Source organism: Suhomyces tanzawaensis (assembly GCF_001661415.1).
Source record: "Suhomyces tanzawaensis NRRL Y-17324 unplaced genomic scaffold CANTAscaffold_1, whole genome shotgun sequence".
NCBI classification, from domain to species: domain Eukaryota; kingdom Fungi; phylum Ascomycota; class Pichiomycetes; order Serinales; family Debaryomycetaceae; genus Suhomyces; species Suhomyces tanzawaensis.
This window is the reverse complement of record NW_017963636.1, coordinates 1327788-1345489: the sequence shown is the minus strand read 5'-3', so window position 1 is coordinate 1345489 and position 17702 is coordinate 1327788. Positions and strand designations below refer to the sequence as shown.

General features: G+C 45.8%; 6 protein-coding genes across 6 annotated transcripts; 4 read left to right on the top strand and 2 right to left on the bottom strand.

Moving 5' to 3' along the window:
* The first annotated feature begins 692 nt into the window (after nucleotides 1-692).
* Nucleotides 693-2032, top strand: CANTADRAFT_24640 (uncharacterized protein). Its single transcript, XM_020207171.1, has one exon. It carries the CDS (start codon nucleotides 731-733, stop codon nucleotides 1817-1819), a length of 1089 nt encoding a protein of 362 aa, XP_020067020.1. The 5' UTR covers nucleotides 693-730; the 3' UTR covers nucleotides 1820-2032.
* Nucleotides 2033-2061: 29 nt separating this feature from the next.
* On the bottom strand, nucleotides 2062-4650 carry CANTADRAFT_19503 (uncharacterized protein; the record flags this gene model as incomplete). The annotated part of the gene is made up of 1 exon (XM_020206454.1): nucleotides 2062-4650. One exon carries the CDS (start codon nucleotides 4648-4650, stop codon nucleotides 2062-2064), a length of 2589 nt encoding a protein of 862 aa, XP_020067019.1.
* Nucleotides 4651-5748: 1098 nt separating this feature from the next.
* CANTADRAFT_3954 (uncharacterized protein) lies at nucleotides 5749-6801 on the top strand (the record flags this gene model as incomplete). The annotated part of the gene is made up of 1 exon (XM_020208809.1): nucleotides 5749-6801. One exon carries the CDS (start codon nucleotides 5749-5751, stop codon nucleotides 6799-6801), a length of 1053 nt encoding a protein of 350 aa, XP_020067018.1.
* Nucleotides 6802-7619: 818 nt separating this feature from the next.
* CHC1 (clathrin heavy chain) lies at nucleotides 7620-12608 on the top strand (the record flags this gene model as incomplete). The annotated part of the gene is made up of 1 exon (XM_020209015.1): nucleotides 7620-12608. The coding sequence occupies one exon, from the start codon at nucleotides 7620-7622 to the stop codon at nucleotides 12606-12608; it is 4989 nt and encodes a 1662-aa protein (XP_020067017.1).
* A 230-nt stretch (nucleotides 12609-12838) lies between these two features.
* CTF5 (Ctf5p) lies at nucleotides 12839-14407 on the bottom strand. The gene has a single exon (XM_020207170.1). The coding sequence runs from the start codon at nucleotides 14019-14021 to the stop codon at nucleotides 12996-12998; it is 1026 nt and encodes a 341-aa protein (XP_020067016.1). The 5' UTR covers nucleotides 14022-14407; the 3' UTR covers nucleotides 12839-12995.
* Nucleotides 14246-17428, top strand: CANTADRAFT_3951 (uncharacterized protein; the record flags this gene model as incomplete). The annotated part of the gene is made up of 2 exons (XM_020208808.1): nucleotides 14246-14269; nucleotides 14549-17428. The coding sequence occupies 2 exons, from the start codon at nucleotides 14246-14248 to the stop codon at nucleotides 17426-17428; spliced, it is 2904 nt and encodes a 967-aa protein (XP_020067015.1).
* Nucleotides 17429-17702: the final 274 nt, after the last annotated feature.

Here is a 17702-nt window from a genome sequence, read left to right as displayed (position 1 = left end):
CAGCTTAGCACCTGCCACTGGGGTCGTCGCTAATAGTAGTATCTATTCGGTTCTAACGCACCTTCAAAAACAACGGGATTGTTGGGTGTTTTGCCTGCGTGAAACCTCGAGGGATTGGTCATATCATTTCAAACACGCCAGAGATGACTTATAAGCAATAACTTCTGCGTAAAGAAGAACCACCAAGATATCTGGATGGTTTCACGAAGCCTTCACCAAGCCCTCTCTCTTTCACACAATATAAACGACAAGAGATGGTTAAAAATGTAAATTACGCCACCTCTCATTATCCGTGTCTAAAACTCGTCCCATTCACCCCACCTATAGCACGCCCATGGGCTCGATATAATGCCAATAGTTTAGCTTGTCTCGACCGTAAAAACTCGCCCAGTTCACTATTATGGCACCCGCGCTATATTGGGATATAATGCTTATAGTTTAGTGTATTTCAATTGTATGCTGCTCGCTCACAATGTCTAGACCTTTTATCTTATCGTTTATACATTTCTTACCATCTACTAAACAAAAAACCTCCAGCGACTATCTCTACTCCACATTAATCTGCCAGCCAACAACTTTTCTACTCCTCCACATCGAAACAGCTCCCATTGCGCTGGTGTATGTAGAATCTGTAGATGGCCAAATTATCACAGCCTGGGCTCGTTTCTCCCCGCACGACCATGTTATCAAAACTCTCATTACGCCAATTCGGGCCCTAGAAGACCCCACAATGCCCCAGCTCCCATTCATTGACGACTCCACCAGAAGCTCTGGCTACGCTGCCAGTGCCAACGAGTTCGTCCAAGACAAAGTGGCTCTTCTCAACACCCTCTCGCGCCAGTCCATGGACTGGTACAACGCCCAGCCTCGCTACAAACGAGTGCTTCTCCAGATCCTCGTGGCATTCGGATTCGTGGCTGGGTTGTTGGTTCTCGTCTTCCACAAGTACATTATCCATATTTTGGTGCTGTTGTCCGACTCCTGGTCAGAGCTCCGTTTTGGGCTGGTGATCCTCTTCTCGTTGATCTTCTTGGTTGGCTTTCCGCCATTGTTGGGGTTCTCAGCCCTTTCCATGCTCTGTGGCATGATCTATGGCTTCAGCTTCGGCTGGCCGTTGTTGGCCTCGGCCTCAGTTTCCGGTTCTTTCTGCTCATTTCTTGTCTTCAGATACGTGTTGAGGAACCAGGCCACTAAATTGATCAACCACAACGAGAAATTCAGAGCTTTCTCGGAAATTTTGAGGGAAGACTCATCTTTATTGCTCCTTATTCTCATAAGATTATGTCCCTTGCCGTACTCGCTTTCCAACGGTGGTTTGGCCGCTATCCCCGAGTTGTCAGCAACCACATTTCTCCTTGCATCGTTGATCACTTGTCCTAAGTTGATGATCCATGTCTTTGTGGGCAAAAAATTGAAGGAATTGGGCGACGAAACTAAGCCAAAATCAACCAAGTGGGTCGATTTTGTTAGCATCATCATCACAGGCATTGCTGCCTCGTTAACCACCTACATTATCTACAACAAGATGCAGCGGAAATTGCAATCATATCACGCTGCTCAGGGAACAGTTACCAATCCAGAGCAACATGACAGAATGATTTTCGGTAATTTTGAAGATGACTTGGACTCTGCAAATAACGTGGAGTTAAACTCTGCCGATTTCGATGCCGATAACTTTATCATCGAGGATGAAGATGACTATCCCTCCCCAAAGCCACCTTCTTCAGCATCATCAAAAATGGACAAAATCTTGGACGACAATCTCGAAGATTTGGAAGTGGGTAAGATATCCAATTCCTCCAAAAACAGGAATTACTAAAGGAAGCTTGCAAAACCTCCTCAAAATATTTCTACAGGCGAATTGATGGGATTGTTTATAGTATAAACGCTAATTATAGAGTATGATAAATTAGTAGTGCTAGCAGACCTAGCTATGTCTGAGATAAGATGACAGGTAATCAGCCTCTTCTCAGAATGATATGTTACATATAATGACAACTTTTAGAACCACAGAAATAATAATACGGACTCGAACACAAAAAAGATAGGAAAATAGCTCACTTATTCAACAAAGAGAAGTCTGGTTCTTCTCTTTTCAATCTTATCATTTGTCGATATACCTCCAGCTATCAAATTTCCATTCTCATCGCTGTAGGCTTCACCACCATTGATAATCTTAAGGGCATCGTTTTCACAAATAATGTGGCCATTGATCAAGTAATAGTCGGCATTGATCGTGTTGTGACATCTGTGACATGTCAAGCAGTGCAAATGCCATTTTTGAGCGATTTCATTCTCGATACACTCGCCTTCTATTCCCAAAGCGCAGTGTTCACAAATGGTGTCGTTCAACTGATGGTAGTGATGGTTACAGTATGGACGGTCACTGTAAGCATAACACTGGACATGCTTGTTAAATGAAATGTTACATCCCTCATGATTACACGAGAAACAGCCTCTATGCCACTGTCCTGATAATTCTCCTGTTTTAGAGTAAATTGATCTCTGGGGACCCCTAGCATTTGGCAACACATCAAGCCCACACTTACGACATGGCCCTTGCCCTGGTGGATATTTGACCTCTTCATTAGCAAAAGTGCCTGATGACTGAACCAGGTCTCTCATAGGTGGCGTGTCCACTGGGTAGGGCAAGCTGGTGGTAGTGGTGGTGCTTGGAATATAAGGACTGGCCATTGGAGCCTCGTCCAATTCTTCGGTTGGTTGTGCGAGTCTGAAATTGATGCCCTTGAGTTCTTCCTCGACTTGATGGTTCTTTGGGCTCAATGGCTTAACATCATCAAGATCCAAAGCATCGTTGGAGTCAGGCGAAGAGTCGTTGAAATTCACAGGACGGTTTGCTCCTGGTGTGTTGCTCAATATCACGTCGTTAAAGGAGACGTTTCTGGGGGCTTGCTCGTATTCCTGCGGATATGGAACTTCTGACTGCGAGAGGTTGGCTCTTCTTTCCAATGGCGGAATGTGCGAGTGACGAACTGACAATGGTTTGACAGACTCATAGGATGCAGTAGAAGAAACATCATCTAAGTCTGCCATGTTCTCAGACTCGGAGCGAGTGCTGTCGCTTCCACCATGCAGAGAATACTCGTCTTGTGGTACGCCCTTCATCGAGCGTTCTGGTGAGGTTGTGGTGATGGTTGGAATGGTAAATGTGGGGTTTGCTGGGGTTTTGATGGGCTCGCTGTCTGCATCCACAATATTGAACACAGGAATAGAAGCCGCCTGAGGGGGATATTGAATAGTGGAGTTGTCGTCATTACTGACAGACCTGGTGGAGCCGTTACCCTCAATATTACTGGAGTTACCAGCCAACTTTAAGGTTTCCAACTGCCTCTCCAATTCCTTTTCAACTTCGTCATCCTCTTCGTTGTACATGGAGTCTTTCGAGATGATAGAACTCACCATCGACAATTGACTGGTTCTGTTGATTTTAGATGTGCCTCCACCCAAGAACTTTTGATAATCAGTATTCAAGCCCTCGTCTGCATTATGGTGTTGGTCGCGGAACTGATCGAACTGTTTAGAGGGCTCTGGAGAGTCCACTGGGTTGCCATAAGAGAAATCGTTATCCACGGGATATGGTGCATGAGTAGCGCCGTGCTGGTTGTGGCTTTTTGGGATTTTGGCAGGGGAGGACTCAGACACAGGTGGTACGACGTTGATGGAGGGTGGGGTGGCTACTGCCTGGGTCTTGTGGACCTCGACGTCCTTCTTGAACTCATCCAAGGCTGAGGATAACCTATCTTTCTGTGAGTTTGGTGAGGTGTTGAAGGAGGCCGACTTGTTGTGTCTCTTTTGACGGGGATCGAACTTCTTGGTGGACTGGACACTGGACGAGTGACTGTGGCCGCGGGGGTAGTTCTGGTCGACCGATGTGTTGCTGGTGTCGTTGAAGGAGTCTGCCTTAGGCGACAACGGGTTGGCTTCGTTCTCGCTCTCCGATAAGCTGTCTATGTCGGGGGTTTCGTTGTTCAAGTCGAGGTGGAGGTTTTTGATGTTCTTACTGGCAGACATGTTGGAGCTGGGGCTGAAGTCGAAGTTATCATCCAGCGGAGGTCTGTAGCCCTGGGACTTGGGAGCGTAGGGCTGGTGGTGGATGGAGTCGGGAGACGCCATCTGGGGGACTGCTGGCGGCACTGCCGACCCTGAGTAGGTCGAGGGATTGTACTCGTTGCGCAACTGAGGAGCCGAGCGGTTCATGTCGGGAAACGAGCCTGTGGCAGGCGCAGACTGGGGAGGCTGGCCGTAGGGGTTCTTGTTGGAGGGATACCCGTAGCCATAGGCCTTGGCAGGCTTTGTCTGTGGCGGCAATGGCTGCTGGTGGTGGAGCGAGATGTTGGGGGTGCTGGAAGCCGTCTGGTAGCCCTTGTGGGGGTTGAAGTGGGGGCTCAATGGCGAGCTGGTGGTGGAGGTGGGCGAGGTCGACTTGGGAGGCGTTGGGTACCTGCGACGAGACGCTGACGACTTGGAGTGGATCGAGCGGCTATCTTGGGCGGTGGATCCGCCCAAGTTGACGTCAAAGCCTGCTCTTTCGTAGACTCCCCTGTAGCGGTGCTCCACCTTGAACGGAGGAAACGCCGAGTCTTTGAACTGGTGGGTGTCGGACCTTAGGAACTTGGGGAACGATTCCATGGCGGGAGGGGCTGCGATGGTAGTGGTGGTGTTTTATGTAGCAGTTGGTGAGGTATGTGCCAGTTACAGCTTGGTGGTGATGGTGGTGTTGGTGTTAGTTATAGAGTGGTGGTGGTGGAAACAGAAGACAATCAAACGATCAAAATCTACAAGCGTTGCTGATGCAAATTTGGTCGTGGAGATATCGCCAGCTGCCAAATGCAGAGCGAGCCGCAAAGCGAGACGCACTCCCCGACGCAGTAATAAATCCATGCGAGACGCGCCACGGGGCGGTCAGCGACAGCGATGGCGGGAGAGGACGGCTGGCAGCGATGAAGTAGCTGGGCGTGGGTGCGTGCAAGGGGGCTACTATGCTAGTGGCGATGTTGGAGGGAGCATCCTCACCTCACCACCATCGCTGTTCGTCCCCACGGACGGTGTTTGTTTTGATGGCCAATCGTCACTCTCGCGTCACAAAGAGCTCGTGCAGACCATGCGTGTCAAAGTTTGTTTGGCAACGCGGTGGACTCGCGGGATGGGCGCGGGCTGCGCAACCCGCCATGGCAGGCGTGCCTGGAACCGAGGTCGAGGTGGAAGAGTATGGCAATAGTAGCAGGGTGGGTGTTTACTGAGCTGGTAGAAAGCCTGGGAACCTTCGGAGTATGGCATTACCGATGTTGCTCGCGCTCGTGGACTCTTCCCCTTACCTCACTCCTTCCGGTCCCTGCCCTCCAGGGTACAATCGGAGCTGAAAATATTTTTAGGCGACTTTTCTGAGTATTTTGCCAAAATTATCAATTTTTGAGATTTATGCATTTACACCAGACAATCACCAGATGGTTACTGCGAATTAAACTTTTTAGACACCTCCGTCGTCCCCTCAGTCTTTAGACGAGTCGGTAGTAATGCTGGGTGGTGGTGATCCGCGCAGTCCTCCAGAATGTGGGGTCCCGGTATGGTTGCCAGGGTTTCAGATCTCGCCGTACCCATACCGATCTGGCATGCCACCCCTTTTCTGAGCCGGCCGTCAGATCTAGGATTACGTAAGCAATGCGTGCGGATTACGTAAAGGCCGCCCCACTACATCCAGGACCACACGAATCAGCCATATCCACCCCGATGGATTCGCTCTACACCGCCCTATCCCTCGGCTTGATCCGCAACAAGCGCATAGTCATCTCCACAGACTCTCCTCGCCAGACCATCCACCATTTCCAGCATCTGATTGTCCACAACCTCTGTCATTATGAACCCAACCAGTTTGCCAGTATCGACGTCCTGGACGTTTTGACCCACAAGAACATCAATGAGCTCGTACTCAGCATGAGCTCCTACTCTAAGTCTGTCTATACCTTCAAGAACATCGTGATGTGGAGAAATGTGTCCCTTTTGAGCCATGACCATCAGAAGCAGCTATATGAACTCCTCACCCAAATCGACCAGTATGACACCAATGCATCCAAATGGTACCCCACGGATACCGTGGACTTCCGGGATATAACTGTGCGAAAGCCTGAGCTTTTCTCGATCGTTTTGGTGGTGGAGCCCCAGTATTATCAAAACAAAATGTATCAGTACTTGAAAGAGAAGTTTTGGTTTTCCGTCAACTACCCCTTCGTTTCCGAGCAAGTGTGCTTGCTGGAGCTCTCAAAGATCAGGCCGATTCCCGAATACCAGGACCATATCTTGAGCTTGCGGGCCAGCTGGCAAAAGGTGTATGTGAGTCCAGATATAAAGAAGTACATCTATTCGTTGATCGTCCACATGCGAAACCATAGGTTGTCGTCGCTAGCTCCCAAGCAGACCAGACTACCCACACGTTCCATCGATGATGTGGCAGACCTCACAAGGGCGTTGGTCCTATGGCAAAACGACTCAGAGCACCTTTACGCTACCCCGGATTTCGTCAAGGTGGCGATCCGCAAAATAGGCTACTGGCTAGTCGATTGGGAATACAACGAGCTCTTTGCAAACAGCATCGATTCCGAACATGATGGGCGGCGGAGAAGACTCGAAATCGATATACTAAGTGGAGACTGGTACGGAAGTGACTACGACTACGTGAACAAATATATCGAGGAGAGCCGGTCTAAGGTAGAAAAAAAGAACCCCTTGGGCCACAGCAACCGGATTGTAGATGAGGCCATACGCAAGGTGAATCCGCCCCTATAACTGGATAGGTAATGTATATAAACTGATGACGATATCCGAGGTCTGCGCACGTGCACACCCATTTCCGGCCCAAAGATCAACGGCACAACCTAGCCCAATTGGGCTCCTGGGTTCATGGCGCCGAGCCACTGCACTTTCTACTACCGCAGTACTGCTATGGAGGTCAATAGCTACCACCCATCACCCTGGGGCGTTAGATAGCACATATATGGATCCATGAAATATGTGAAAATTCGGTACACGTGACCCATTCCTCGTAGTCACCACAGAGGCACAGCGACCTTTTTGGGGAGAACTCCAGTGCTGTAGAACGAGTTTCTGACCACTACGTAGCGAAACCTCGGAATTCGAGTTGCTCTTTGTCCATTGGTGCTTTTCAAGGCATTAATAACATTCTCAGGACAATAAATACATACAACCAGAGGCTTTCCAGAGTATTGAGGTATGAAGGAATAAAGGTCCAGCCACAACCAGAACGACACACCAATTCCAGACATACCCTCCACTACGATACAACTCCAACGTATCAGGTGATTAAACCCATCTACAGGGCCACGAGCTAGACATATACGTTAACGTTTATATCCTCACTCAACTGCCCCACCTCCACGCACCCGCAACTTCCTGCACACGTGACCGTTGTCCGTCGTCGACGTGGACACTCCTGAGATCAACTTCCACAACCTCCATTCCCTCTCCCCCACCAATCTCCAGGCATCAATTACTCTGAATCTTCCAGGTTAGCAACTACTACGAGCTGTACTACTACCCCGCCTTAGGCCGATTCACCCAGGAGATTGTCAATTTCACCCACCAATATGTCGAATGATATCCCGATCGACTTCACTGAGTTAACTCAGTTAACTCAATTAGGGATCCAACAATCATCGTTGGACTTCAAGTCCACCACCTTGGAGTCTGACCGTTATGTCTGTGTCCGAGAGTCCGGAGCCAGCGGAAACACCGTTGCCATCGTCGACTTGAAGAACAACAACGAGGTCACCAGAAAGAACATGACTGCGGACAACGCCATCATGCATCCAACCGAAAACGTGGTTTCCTTGAGAGCCAACGGAACCACCTTGCAGATCTTCAACTTGGAATCCAAGCAAAGGTTGAAGGCGTTCACCATGGACGAACCAGTGGTGTACTGGAAGTGGTTGGACAACCAGCACTTGGGGTTGGTCACCGGATCTTCCATCTTCTACTGGAACGTATTTGACGGCTCCAACAATGGCCCCGTCAAGTTGACCGAAAGACACCACACCTTGAACAATTGTCAGATCATAAACATCGTCGCCGAGCCAGACTTGAACTGGTTTGCCGTCAACGGTATTGCCCAAGAAGATGGTCGTATTGCTGGTCACATCCAATTGTTTTCCAAGGCCCGTAATGTCTCCCAAGCTATTGAGGGTCATGTCTCCAAGTTCGCCTCCATCAAGTTGTCCGGTGCTGCTTCTCCTACCAAGGTCTTCTGTGTTGGTAACAAGAACGCCAGTGGTCAAGGTAACTTGCACATCATTGAGATCGACCATGTCGACGGCAACCCTCCTTTCCAAAAGAAGTTGGTCGACATTTTCTTCCCTCCTGATGCTGCTAACGATTTCCCAATCAGCTTGCAAGCTTCTGACAAGTACGGAATTGTTTATGTTTTGACCAAGTACGGTTTCATCCATTTGTACGACATGGAAACTGGTGCCAACTTGTTTGTCAACAGAATCACCGCTGATCCAGTTTTCACTGCGTCTGCTTACAATTCTGGCACTGGTATTATCACCATCAACAAATCTGGTCAAGTTTTGACTGTTGAAGTGGCTAAGGACAAGATCATTCCATACGTCTTGGAAAAGTTGTCCAATGTTCCATTAGCATTAGCATTGTCTTCTCGTGGTGGCTTCCCAGGCGCTGAAAACTTGTTCAACCAACAGTTCCAAAACTACTTGAACCAAGGTGACTACGCCAACGCTGCCAAGGTAGCTGCTTCTTCCGAGCAATTGCGTACTCAGGACACCATCAACAAGTTGAAGCACATCACCCCTCAACCAGGTCAAATCTCTCCAATCTTGCAATATTTCTCCACATTGTTGGACAGAGGAACCTTGAACAAGTACGAATCCATTGAATTGGCCAAGCCAGTCTTGCAACAGGATCGTAAACCATTATTTGAAAAGTGGTTGAAGGAGGACAAGTTAACTTCTTCTGAAGAATTGGGTGATATTGTAAAGTCTTACAATGACCCTGCATTGGCTTTGGCTGTTTACATCAGAGCCAATGTCAACATCAAGGTTGTATCTTGTTTGGCTGAATTAGGCCAATTTGACAAAATTTTGCCATACTGCCAAAAGGTTGGATACAACCCAGATTACACCAACTTGATCCAAAACTTGATCAGAGTTAGTCCAGACAAGGCAAGCGAATTCGCCGTTTCTTTGTTGGCTGGTGGAGAGGCCAACTTGAACACTGAAGTCATTGCTGATTTGTTCTTCTCCCAGAACTACTTCCAACAAGGTACTGCCTTCTTGTTAGATGCCTTGAAGAACGACTCACCTGCTGAAGGTCACTTACAAACCAAGGTATTGGAAGTTAACTTGTTGAATGCTCCACAAGTCGCCGATGCCATTTTGGGTAACAACATGTTCAGCCATTATGATAAGCCAACTATCGGTAAGTTGTGTGAAAAGTCTGGCTTGTTCCAAAGAGCATTGGAACACTACGATGACTTGAAGGACATCAAGAGAGTTATTGTTCACACCAACGTGTTGCCAATTGACTGGTTGGTCGGATACTTTGGTCAATTGAACGTACAACAATCTGTCTCTTGTTTGAAGGAATTATTGAGCAACAACATGCAACAAAACTTGCAGGCTGTTATTCAAGTTGCTACCAAGTACTCTGATTTAATCGGAGCTTTGACTTTGATCAAGATCTTCGAAGATTTCAAGTGTACTGAAGGTTTGTACTACTACTTGTCTTCTATTGTCAACTTGACTCAAGAACCAGATGTTGTCTTCAAGTATATTCAAGCTGCTGCTAAGATGAACCAAACCAAGGAGATCGAAAGAGTTGTCAGAGACAACAACGTCTACAATGGTGAAAAGGTGAAGAACTTCTTGAAGGAGTTCAAGTTGGACGACCAATTGCCATTGATCATTGTTTGTGACAGATTCAACTTCGTTCATGACTTGATCTTGTACTTGTACAAGAACCAATATTTCAAGTTTATTGAAGTCTACGTTCAATCCGTGAATCCCGCCAACACCCCACAGGTTATTGCTGGTTTATTAGATGTTGACTGTGAAGAATCCATTATCAAGAACTTGTTACTCTCAGTTTTGGGCCGTGTTCCAATCAAGGAATTAGTTGCAGAAGTTGAAAAGAGAAACAGATTAAAGATCTTATTGCCATTCTTGGAAAAGACTTTAGAAGGTGGTTCTAACGATCAGGAAGTCTACAACACCTTGGCCAAGATTTACATTGATTCGAACAATGCACCAGAGAAGTTCTTACAAGAAAACAACAATTACGATACCTTGGCTGTTGGTAAATACTGTGAAAAGAGGGATCCATACTTGGCTTACATTTCTTACTCTAAGGGTGGAAACGATGATGAATTGATCAACATCACCAACGAAAACAAAATGTACAAGTACCAGGCAAGATACTTGTTAAGTAAGTCTGATTTCGACTTGTGGAACAAGGTCTTGCAGGAAGACAACATTCACAGAAGACAATTGGTTGACCAAGTCATCTCAACTGGTATTCCAGAATTGAGTGACCCTGAACCAATCTCTATTACTGTGAAGGCTTTCATGGAAAACGACTTACCACAAGAGTTGATTGAATTGTTGGAAAAGATCATTTTGGAACCATCTCCTTTCAATGACAACACCTCATTACAAGGATTGATGATCTTGACTGCTATCAAGGCTGATTCTTCCAGGGTTAGCAACTACATTGAAAAGTTGGACAAGTTTGACCCTGAAGAAATCGCTCCTTTGTGTATTGACAATCAGTTGTATGAAGAAGCATTCGAGGTTTACGATAAGTTTGAGTTGAGATTAGAAGCCATCAAGGTCTTAGTTGAAGAGATTATGTCTTTGGACAGAGGTGAACAATATGCTGAAAAATACGATACCCCTGAATTGTGGTACCAATTGGGTAGTGCTCAATTGAACGGTTTGCGTATTCCTGAAGCCATTAACTCTTACGTTAAGTCTAAGATTCCAGACAACTATGAACAAGTGATTGAAATCTCTGAACATGCAGGAAAGGAAGAAGAGTTGATCGCCTTTTTGGACATGGCCAGAGAGAACTTGAGAGAACCAGTCATTGATGGTGCTCTTATCAACGCTTACGCTTCCTTGGACAGATTGTCTGACATTGAAAAGTTTGTTGGCGGTTCTAATGTCGCTGACTTGGAATCTATTGGTGACAAATTGTTTGAAGCCAAGAACTACAAGGCAGCTAAGATTTTGTATAGCAATGTCTCCAAGTACTCTAAGTTGGCCACCACTTTGGTCTATTTAGAAGACTACCAAGGTGCCGTTGACTGTGCCAGAAAGGCATCAAACACTAGTGTTTGGAAACAAGTTAACAGTGCTTGTATCGAGAACAAGGAATTCAGATTGGCCCAGATTTGTGGTTTGAACTTGATCATCGATGCCGAAGAATTGCCAGAATTGGTTAAGACTTATGAGTTCAATGGTTACTTCAATGAGTTGATTGCTCTTTTCGAGAGTGGTTTGGGTTTGGAGAGAGCTCATATGGGTATGTTCACCGAATTGGCTACTTTGTACGCCAAGTACAGCCCAGAAAAGGTTATGGAACACTTGAAGTTGTTCTGGTCCAGAATCAATATTCCAAAGGTATTGACCGCTTGTGAGGAAGCCCACTTGTACCCAGAATTGATCTTCTTGTACTGCCACTATGAAGAATGGGACAATGCTGCTTTGACTATGATTGAGAGATCCGAAGTTGCTTTCGACCACTCTGCCTTCAAGGAAATCATTGTCAAGGCACCAAACTTGGAAATTTACTACAAGGCCATCAACTTTTACTTGAATGAAAACCCTTCATTATTGGTTGACTTGTTATCTGTCTTAACTCCTAAGTTGGACTTACCAAGAGTTGTTAGAATTTTCGTCAAGTCTGATAACTTGCCAATGATCAAGCCATTCTTGATTTCAGTCTTGGAAAAGAACAATTCTGTTGTGAACTCTGCTTACCACGACTTGTTAATTGAAGAAGAAGACTACAAGTCTTTGAGATCTTCTATCGAGAACGAATCGAACAACAGATTTAACAAGTTGGACTTAGCTGAAAGATTAGAGAATCACGATCTCATCTTTTTCAGACAAATCTCTGCCACCTTGTATACCAAGGAAAAGAAGTTCAACAAGGCTATTTCTATCTTGAAGAACGACAAAAACTGGCCTGGATTAATCAAGACCGTGGCCATTTCCAAGTCCACCAAGCTTGCACATGAATTGTTGGACTACTTTGTCGAAACTGGTAACCATGAATGCTTCATCACCTTGTTATACTCTTCCTATGAAATCATCTCTTACGATTATGTTCTTGAATTATCCTGGTTACACAACTTGGGTAACTTCATTAAACCATATGAAATCTCCATTGCTTACGAAAACCAAAAGAAGATCAATGAAGTGTATCAAGACTTGAAGAAGAGAAGGGACGCTGAAAAGAGAGAAGAAGACTCCCCATCTGTTGGTCAACCATTGATGATTACTAACGGCACTGGTTTGGGTTACCAACCAACTGGTGCTGGCTTTGGTAATGCGTTTTAGAGAAGCTTTAGACCAAACTTCATAATAGTTTACAAGCCGAAAAGTTTTGATGTTTCAAATTATAGACTTCAAAAAGAAGTACGTTTAATTCCATTATTTAACGTTTTATGTTTTAGATTGTTTAAAAAATGAATATGATTGTTTATATTAATGATGTAGTAACTCGCTAACAATTTTAAGCTAGGGAGTTTCTTTGGAGTTTGCTTTGCTGAGCAAGAGCAAATGGGCAAGAAAATTGTAAGCTGGATGATACTTTATGTATCACACGATATTATGCTCATTCAATCAGTAAATAAGGATATTACTCAGCAAAAGAATAGACTTTAGGACTCAATTCTCGGGAGGATGTATAGATGAGAATAGTTGAAATAGTCCCTTAGGTCAATTTCACGTTAAGGGATCAATCACTTTATTCGAAAGGAGTATTTCGATCACCTTGCTAAAGGTCGTAGATAAATCGGAGAACTTACACCCACGGAGTAATCCTTCACACATGGCGATCACTGCATTATGTTTCAAATCGATAGTGGATATATTTGCAGTCTCAATTGAGTCCAAGTTGCAATTAAGTTCGACCTGATGGAATTTTCTCTTCTCACCAACCTTGTGAAGGATGTACAATACCAATCTTTGGCACTGGAGATCTTTGTCTACCTTTTGAATTATTCTGCAACTATTTCCCGATGGACCAGCCACCATGGAACCCTTTTCAAACGTCTGGAGGTCCAATTTGGTCAACTCCTCAACCACATCGTGCTTATGCTGTATTTTGACAAGGAAGTTGCGGATGTGCAATGCAAATGTGGTCACCCCATCCTCCGAATTGAGTTCCTTGGTGTAGTCTTCGAGTGGCACGTAGACAGGCAAGGTGTGGCGATAGAGCGTCCACTGGCGAAGCTGGTGCCCCGTTTTGTCGGTTACAGTGGACTTCTTGAGAATGGCGTAGTGGGGTTGGAGAAACTGGCACTTGGCATGGGAAAACATATCAAACCGAAGCCCCAAGACCTCGTCGTTGGCCGCAAACAACCGCTGGTTCAACGGGAATGCAGTCACACCCCCAATGCGGTACGTGTTCTCGTAGAGGATGTTTTCCTTGATCTCTACCAAAGCCTCTGCTTGGGGAAGGAACCTAGGCAACGCGGTTGTTTGGGGCACTGGCTCGTCCTGGGGTGCCTGGAAGAACCTGCTGATGGACGGATCGAAGTGGCTATGCTGGATAATGGGCGGAACGGGGTCAGCGTCCTTTTCGTGGGGACGGTGCTGTGGCGACGGCTGCTGGAGCTCATCTTGGAGGGCCAGGACTTTGAGTGCTAGCTGGGCCCGTTCGACCTCGATGGCAGCGACCTCCAGCCGTAACGACTGGATATCGCTCCGCACGTCGCCTATCTCTGTTTCAAGTACTTGCAAGTTCATGCTGGGGAGACTGGCCACAAACAGTTATGTCAACATCATCCCGCGCGTTGACACAATTGATTATGCGTGGGGCTCACCCCGAAACGGACATTCTCCAGTACTGTGCGCAAATCGCCAGGAACCAACGTGTAATGCCGAAACGTCTAGGAAACGCCAGTCACTGGTGGACCTGTTGCCTTGAATCAATTGACGTAATTTAGCTATTGGCATAATTAGCGATAATAATGTTTGAATCAGTTTGTCTTCAAGTTAATTTTGATTTTTAATTGTATGCAATTTCAAGCAATTCTAGCCTCTGAGATGGACAAACCTGTTGGATGTAGACCTCTCGCCACGGCCGTTCAAGTGACTTCCACCAGCCGGTTCGAGCATCACTTTACTAGCCGTGGCATTCTAGCACTTCCTGTAGCCTTTATTCTATCTTCCCTCCCAAATCACATTTCGTGTCGTTACGCTTCCGCCGTGCCGCGCCAATCCTCTCAAAACAAAATCATGATCTCTCCATCATTCGTGCCACCATGTCCCAGTTCTCCAACTCCTACTGGTCGGCAGACTACAAGTCAGGCATCGACCGTCTCTGCGAGCAGAGCTTGCGGTCTGTGCAGCAGACTCACGAGCTCCGCCAACTCGTGTTCAATTACATGAACTACTTCCATTCCAACAGCGAGTACCTCACCAAGCTAACCATTGATTCGCTCCCATTGGAGAGCACTTTCCGGCCCTACACCCGCAGCACCAACAGCGACGTCTCGCTCTTGGGCTCTCCTGGAAGGGCCAGGAGCAACAATGCATTCAAGCGCTTCAGCGACTCGTTCCGCTCGGTATCCTCCAACGAGCACAACTTGGCTGAAATTCTCGAGAAACCAGAACACACTGAGTCATCTTTGGTGTCCATTGGATCCACCTTCGAGTTGTATGTCCGCAGCTTGGCTGCCGAATCTAAGACCTTGATGAAACTAGCAGGCGTGATCGATCGCGAGGTGTTGGAGAAGATATCGGCATTCATCAAGGTCAACGAGCCCCAGGTGCGCAAGATTGTGGACAGCTACCACGAGTTGTTCTCCAACTACGAGAGCACGTACAAGGAAGTCGAAAAGTTGAAGAGCCAGTATGACGAGCTCGTCAGATTGCAAGAAATCTCGGAGACCGAACCTCCCAGGCATGAACAAAAGGACGAGAACTCCAACGACGACTCCTTCAATTCGTCCTACGACAGAAGTGTGGACGAACTGACAGACGTGGTCGAACAGGCATCTCCATCGCCCGAGGAGTTGGACTTCAAATTCCCCCTCCACATCGGTTCCGTAAAGGTTTCCAACGCATCTGATTTGAGCTCCATCATCAAGAAACTCATTACTTCCATACCGACAGTCAGAAGAAAAATCCCTATTCCTGGGTACAAGAATGAGATCTTCAGTAGTGATCTGTTGTGTGACTACATCACCAAGTATAGGCCATTTCCAATCGAGCCCACCAGAGTCAACCTTGAGAAGTTTGGGCAGTCATTGTTAGACCACAAGCTTTTGGTGGGAACTGGATTTCTTGGTGCCAACAAGTTTAAAAGTGAAGGTCTGTGGTATGAATGGTCCGATTTAGCAGTCTTCACATCCCAGTATCAGCAAAGCCAATCAGACCTACAGGTTCCCAGCGAGTCCACTGGATCAACATCGCAACCCCAAACTCCAAAGAAAGCTCCAAAGATTGTCATCGATGAAAGCACCGCCAAATTCATGAATGAAACTTCCAAGAGATTCAATGGTATGTTTAAGTCAGTCAGATCTTCATTGATGAAGAGCAACTATGCTGAGCAGTTGGTAGAAGTAGAGAATGACTACAATGAGTCCTATGAAGAGCTTCAGCGTCTTAAGCATCTCTTGGATTTGGAAATTTTGCAGAACTCCCAGGTTTTGGAAAAGTTTGAAAGAACGAAGATAGAGCTAATCTATCAGAGTTTGGCTAAACTACTGGAAATTGTTTACAATTTCTCCTTGACTTCCACAAATGCATTGCACAAGTTGGCCATTGAATTTATAGAAAAGGTCAACAAGCCTGACAATTATCAAAATGATTTCGATAAGTTAATTGAGGATTTCACAACTGGTATTTATTTTCCTTCGATTGTCTCTCCTAACAATCTCACCAAAAGACACTTCAGCACAAATCAATCCAACAATAACTTTCAAAACTTAAGACGGCAATTTAATCTCTACAAGGACATTCAACTTCATTTGCAGTTATCAAACTTGGACGACGACAAGTCACAATTGTTGACCATCGCTTCTATCCCCCAATTTTTGTACAACTTAGTCAAGCTTATCGAGGAAAGTACTGAAGGGGATGTTTCTAATATTTCTAGTGCATGGTCCAGTCCATTAGACCATCAAAATTATTGGACTGTTAAAGAACAGGTGATTGGTGCAATAAACCAATATGAACCTGCGTCTGATATCGACACTTCTCAAGAACAAGTTGTACACAAGGACATTTTGGACAAGGTTTTGGTGAGTTTGAAACCATTATCCACATTCAAGCTTGTTAACTTTTTGAAGAATTGGCTTCTTGAAATCAGCGACTCATTGATTCCATGTTTAGTTTATGACTCAGTGATTAGTCTCTATAAATTGCCAAACCAGAATGAAGGCGAAAACAAGAATTCCAGAGTTAATGAGCTTACCAGAATCATAGGGTCGGTTCCCAGAAGCAACTTGGCATCATTGATATTTATGTTGGAGCACATTGGTGCAGCATTTAAATTGGGGGTCATTGAGTCATATGAAACAGCCGACGATCTACCAATCACATCCTTGGACGAGGTTGACCTGAAGGACGCTGTCACTCTGTTGAATCAGATGGAAGCTATTGGTGCTATTCCATTTATCCATTTGATATTCAGACCTTCGGCGGTGAAAAATTCCTCTGGATTTAAGCCACCATTGGAAATATATGGCGAGTTGCTTGGTGACCTATTAAGCTTGGAGGTAAGAACAAAGTTGCTCAAAACTTTGATCAACAATGAGAAGAATTATAAAACCAAGCGGGACAATGAGAAGTTTGGTTTACAAAAGAAACTTCCAAGTATTCCACCTCCTACGATTTCTACCGAGCCTCCAACCACTCCATCTAAGAACCCAACGCGTACAATCATCAGTGGATCAGTCCCCAAGAGTCCAAGACCTCTAAGCGGTGATAACTTTGCATTGAGGCCTTTTAGAACCAGAGCTACTCCAAATCCATCTCCTAGCACATCTCCCAGACATACTCCTCAGAGCTCTGTGGACTTGAATGGAACTGGTGACAACAGGATAAGGAAAAGAGACTCGATACCGCTTCCAAGGGAGTCTAGCAGTGGCAGACCCAGAAGTACCAGCAACTCATTGACTCCAAGTATAGATGTGGAGTTTGAGTAAACTGAAGCTAGTGGAGCTAGCGCAACGGAGGATGAGCATATCAACAGCACTTGATGTGAATATGTACTGCCATTTGAATGAATCTTTTGGAGAATGGCACCGTCATTCTCACTTTCTTAGTTGTAGAGTTGGTAAGAATAAGTCATTCATCTATCGAATTTATTTGATAGGTAAGATCGTTATATTTCCCAAGATATCCAGAAATGAGTTCGTTTCTCAACGGCTTGGTTATTGCCTACGAAATAGAAGAATCTGCATGTGCCTTCCAGTAAAG

What these genes read in the sequence shown, in the direction of transcription:
- CTF5 (XM_020207170.1), bottom strand. Translation starts at nt 14,021, where the DNA reads ATGAACTTGCAAGTACTTGAAACAGAGATAGGCGACGTGCGGAGCGAT.
- CANTADRAFT_24640 (XM_020207171.1), top strand. Translation starts at nt 731, where the DNA reads ATGCCCCAGCTCCCATTCATTGACGACTCCACCAGAAGCTCTGGCTAC.